Genomic DNA, 5,815 nt, shown 5'->3' with positions numbered 1-5,815 from the left:
GTGCGTTGGACATTAAGGCAGAGATGAAAGATTGCCAAAATTAAAGCCGGAGTTGAGGGAGCACCTTAAGTAAAGTTGAAAGTGTGGATGTATACTCTCGAGACTAGTTCGCTCTTCCACCAATTCTCCTATTTAATTGTCATCTCCCTCTCATTTCACTCAATAGTCTAAAGGGAAAACAAAAGTTATAGATCAAGGAAAGAAGAAGTTAAAAGAAAAATGTCTTGGCAAACATACATCGATGAGCACTTGATGTGTGATGTCGAGGGTCACCGGCTGATTGCCGCGGCAATCATTGGCCACGACGGTAGTGTTTGGGCGCAGAGTGAATCCTTTCCTCAGGTTATGATAATCATGATTTCCATATTGTATGGTATTTCAAATCATTTGATTTTTTAGGTAGTCATTTGATTGTGCGTTTTGTTTTTCTGTGATTAATTATTACTAAGTTTTAATTCTTATGCATGCTTAAGATAGTATTGCTATATACATAAACATATATAAATGAAAGTTTGAGGTTTCTATACGCGAAACCATTATGGTGATTATATTGAGTATTAATTTTAAGATGGTGTTTACGGTGTTTATCAATTTACAGTTGAAGCCTGAGGAGGTCACAAACATCATGAAGGACTTCGATGAACCTGGAACACTTGCGCCAACCGGCTTATTTCTTGGAACAGCAAAATACATGGTCATTCAAGGAGAACCAGGAGTTGTGATCCGTGGCAAGAAGGTGGCAATTAAAAATTTGTGATAATTTAAGGGATCAATGGGGGTCCTTATAGGTTCTCAATGAGATTTTTCTTACACCATTTCTTCTTACTCGATGATGTTAGATTGCTCATTTTCACAATAGTTGACCCCCTTAAATCCCATAATGAGTTATATTCTTGCTATTTCATTGGTTAAGTTCTTTTCTTTGGCAGGGATCAGGCGGTGCCACAATTAGGAAGACCAGCCAAACACTCATCTTCGGCATCTACGAAGAGCCGATGACTCCAGGGCAATGCAATTTGGTCGTTGAGAGGTTGGGCGATTACCTCAACGACCAAGGCTTCTAGTTTATGACTCCCTCTTTCGTCCGACAAGCCAGACTAATAATATTAAGTTTTTCACTACATCCAATTTTCTGAGTAATAAGTTAGTAGTGAACAGGCGAGAATTGTCATATTTTATCATGAGAGCTTTTCTCAATTGTCTTTAATTTTTCAATGATATGTGTTGTTTGTTTGTGGCTTGTATTCATGCCGATTCAATTGAACTTTTACATTTTTCATGATTTATAAATATGATGGGAATCAAAAGATGATTTTATATACACATCTTTACAGAAAAAATCTGAGCAAAACTTGAATGAAATTGATTAATTAACATCCAATTTGATCAAATTATTTCAAGTAATTGCGTTAAAGGAAAAAAACCAACACATGAAGAGAATTCATATTTTGCAAATATTAATATCTATGACTTCAAAACTTACGGATAAAAATAAAATTTATTCTTGTGTGAAATTTATTGGTCCAAATGGTGATAGTAAGGTAAATGCATATGGTAATCTTCTCTCTTTTTTGATGGTAGAAGACTGCAAAATAATGCTTAGCGGCAGAAAATGTAAATAAAACTAAGCATATATCAAGTATGACTAATAATGATAATTTATCATGGTTCAACAACCTTTAGACTTCTACTCCATGACTTGAGAACCTTCAAGTGGATCACTCATAAAATTCTTTATATTTCTCCTCTTTAATAAACTATCAAAGATGTGTTGGTTATGATGGTGGTGGTGGTGCAATCTGAGTACAGACAGAATGAAGGTATAACATCATTTTGATGAAGTTGAAGCTAGAGTTGAACTCTATCTCTTTAAGATGAATTTGCCCCCCACACAGTGCTTACGGAACATGACAATTATCTCCCAAGATACAATGATTTTATCTTGCGACAGCAACACTGCAAATAGCAAGACCTTCAAACCAAAGAAACTTCTCTAACTCTCCAAATGTAATTATGGAATGCAATCACTACCAAAAAATCGGGCTTATCGACAGAATATTTCGTCGTAATTCCATCGTGAAAAGATTTAGGGATAGAATAATGACGAAAAATAATTTATAGGGAGTTGATTAGTCAAAAATAATTTTACTAACAGAATATAGGGTTCGTCGGTGATTACCAAGGAAATAGCGTTTCGTTGGTAAATATCAATTTTACAGATGGAAAATATGTTTCCGTCGATAAAAAGGTTTTGATATTTACTGACGAAATACTGATTCCATCGGTAAAATAAAAAAAAAAAAAAAAATCTAAAGACCATTTATATTCAGTATCTACCATGTTTACAATTTCCATATATATAAAAAATTATCATAGACGATGACATTTTATGCATTTACATCCATACAATCACATTTCACATAATTCACACATAAAAACACATTTCATACATACATTTCTTACAATCCATAGTATCACAAACACAAATTAACTAACATTTATACAAACAAACATATTAAATTATGAAAACACTATAGAAAATATCTAAATATCCAACAATCACAAGCATCTAAAATAAAAAAAATCTAAACAAATCACAATAATAAAAAAAAACTAAACTATCCAGAATACATCCATATATAATATAGTAATAGAAAACTTGTAGAAGGTCAAATACAAATATTTATATCATATTTATGTATAATTAAAATTTTTACATATATGCATAATTAATTTTGATACCCGGATAGAAATGAGCAGATGATGATCATCATCAATATGTCAATAAGCTAGGACTCCTTAAACATATAATAATACAATAGTTAGAAATAAATAAATTAAAATATCAAAATAGAATAAATATATTTTACTAGAATAAATAAAAAATTAAGTTGTAGTTAAACAAATCTTAGAAATAGCTAATCACCATGGTCTGATGAGTCTTGAGTCTCATGTGTCTCAAAACCATGTGGTGTTTGGGTCTGGGTGCAATTAGTCACAACCACTCGCATATGGGCCATAAGAATCTCATGATTGGCTCTCCTCCGATCGTCCTCGACTCTCCTCCACTCATTAGCAACCCTCATTTGGAACATGACAATCATCTCCCAAAGATGTGAAGGTATAACACCATTTCAATTGGATCGGGTTTAACTATAGGCATTATCCAATGGTTGGTAGATAGGTCAAAATCACGTTTATATTAACTCTTGGGCGTATTAGCCAAAGCTAACTCGAGTTTTAATATAAATGCGGATTTTGATCCTATAAACAAGAGTTGCATAGAGATGTAATTGGTAATCGTTACCTACCGATCATACTAAGTCTTGGGTGTATTAGCCAAAGCTAACTCAAGGGTTAGTATGATGTAGATCTTGTCCCACATGAATTATAGAATTCAATGGGAGCATCATTTAGTTAAAAGCCTAATTAAATGATTAAGAATATGATATTTATTTCTGCATTTATTTCTATTGTAGATTACCATGACGTCGAATACGAACACCTTCTCCCTGTGATCTGTCCTCGAGAAGGACAAGCTCAACGGAGCAAACTTCCTGGACTGGTACAGGAACCTGAGAATAGTTCACACCTAAGAACGTAAACTGTACGTTCTGGAGCAGCCCATTCCGGAGGCTCCTCCTGCCACTGCCCCGCGAGCTGACCGAGATGCTTTCAAGAATCATCAAGATGACGCATTAGATGTGTCTTGTCTAATGCTCACGACCATGAACTCTGAGCTTCAGAAGCAACATGAGTTAATGGGCGCTTATGATATGGTTGAACATCTTCGTCAACTGTATCAAGGTCAAGCGAGGCATGAGAGATTTGAGATCTCAAGGGCACTGTTTCAGTGCAAGATGTCAGACGGGGCTCCTGTAGGCCCATATGTACTCAAAATGATTGGGTACATAGAGAACCTACAAAGGTTGGGGTTCCCACTTGGCCAAGAGCTGGCCACTGACCTGATCTTGCAATCCTTGCCGGATAGCTACAGTCAATTCGTTCTAAACTACAATATGAACGAGATTGACAAGCCACTGCCCGAGCTGCTTAGTATGTTGCGAACTGCTGAGCTGAACCTTAAGAAGGCTAAGCCCAACACTGTTCTGATGGTTCAGAAACATAAGGGCAAGGGCAAGCCCAAAGGCAAGGGAAAGTCCCAAGCCAAGGGAAAAGGCAAGGCACTGAAGCCTAAAGGAGGGGTCGCCAAGGATGCTACCTGCTTCCACTGCGGTCAGACCGGGCACTGGAAGAGGAACTGCAAGGTATACTTGGAGGATCTTAAGAAGAAGCGAAGTGAGACTTCCACTTCAGGTATATATGTTATAGAAGTCAATCTATCTATTTCTACATCATGGGTATTAGATACTGGATGTGCTTCTCACATTTGTACTGATGTGCAGGCGCTGAGAAATAGCAGGGCATTGACAAAGGGCGAGGTGGACCTACGAGTAGGCAATGGAGCACGGGTTGCTGCTGTTGCTATAGGGACTTACTTTCTATCTCTGCCCTCTGGGTTTGTACTAGAGTTAGTCGATTGTTGTTATGTGTCTGCATTAACTAAGAACATTATATCAGTTTCTTGTTTGAACAAGAAATGTTTCTCGTTTACAATAAAGAACAAATGTTGTTCCATCTATTTAAATGATATGTTCTATTGTAGTGCACCTCTGATAAACGGACTCTATATTCTAGACCTTGAGAGCCCTATCTATAACATAAATACCAAGAGGTTCAAGTCAAATGACATGAACCAAACCTGCCTCTGGCACTGTCGCTTAGGTCATATAAATGACAAACGCTTATCCCAGCTCCATAAGGATGGTTTGCTAAACTCATTTGATTTTGAATCATATGAGATATGCGAGTCACCCTACGAGGCAAGATGACCAAGACTCCCTTTAGTGGGCACAGGGAAAGAGCGATTGATTTGTTAGGACTCATACATAGTGATGTATGTGGCCCTTTCAATGTCGCTGCTAGAGGCGGTTATAGGTACTTCATCACATTTACTGATGACTTCAGTAGATATGGTTATGTGTACTTGATGACACATAAGTCTGAATCCTTTGAAAAGTTCAAAGAATTTAAGAATGAAGTGCAGAACCAGCTTGGCAAGAGTATTAAGATACTTCGATCAGATCGAGGTGGAGAATACCTTAGCCATGAGTTTCGTGACTACCTAGCTGAGTGTGGGATTCTATCCCAACTCACTCCTCCTAGAACACTACAGTGGAATGGTGTATCTGAAAGGAGGAATCGTACCCTATTAGATATGGTACGATCTATGATGAGTCACACAGATCTTCCGACATACCTTTGGGGCTATGCTCTAGACACGGCAGCTTTTATACTCAACCGAGTTCCATCCAAGGCGGTGATAAAGACACCATATAGGATATGGACTGGAAGAGATGCCCAGGTGTCTTTCATGAGGATTTGGGGTTGTGAGGCTTACGTTCGACGTCAAGTCACAGACAAGTTAGGACCCAAATCCGACAAGTGCTACTTTATTGGATATCCCAAGGAAACTAAGGGATATTACTTCTACATTCCCAGTCAGCAAAGACTGGGGTCTTTCTAGAAAGGGACTTTGTTTCTAGAAAGACTAGTGGGAGCGCGTTCGATCTTGAAGAAGTTCAAGATGCGAACAATAGCACTGAAGCCTCGATGGAAGTTGAACTGGAACCACAAAATGTTGTGGATGATATTGTTCCACAAAGAGTTGAGGAAAACAACCAGTTCAAGTAGACATACCTCTTCGCAGGTCTGATAGGGTACGTCGTCAGCCTGAGAGATACTCATTTCTCTT

The 5,815-nt window shown here is 37.6% G+C and overlaps 1 protein-coding gene across 1 annotated transcript; it reads left to right on the top strand.

Annotated features, from left to right (window-relative positions):
* The first annotated feature begins 204 nt into the window (after positions 1–204).
* On the top strand, positions 205–1,064 carry LOC122012430 (profilin-4-like). Its single transcript, XM_042568967.1, has 3 exons — positions 205–342; positions 599–736; positions 930–1,064. The coding sequence occupies exons 1-3, from the start codon at positions 220–222 to the stop codon at positions 1,062–1,064; spliced, it is 396 nt and encodes a 131-aa protein (XP_042424901.1). The 5' UTR covers positions 205–219.
* The last annotated feature ends 4,751 nt before the right edge of the window (positions 1,065–5,815 follow it).

Source organism: Zingiber officinale, chromosome 1A (genome assembly GCF_018446385.1).
Source record: "Zingiber officinale cultivar Zhangliang chromosome 1A, Zo_v1.1, whole genome shotgun sequence".
Taxonomy (NCBI): domain Eukaryota; kingdom Viridiplantae; phylum Streptophyta; class Magnoliopsida; order Zingiberales; family Zingiberaceae; genus Zingiber; species Zingiber officinale.
This window is presented reverse-complemented; position numbering and strand designations above follow the sequence as displayed.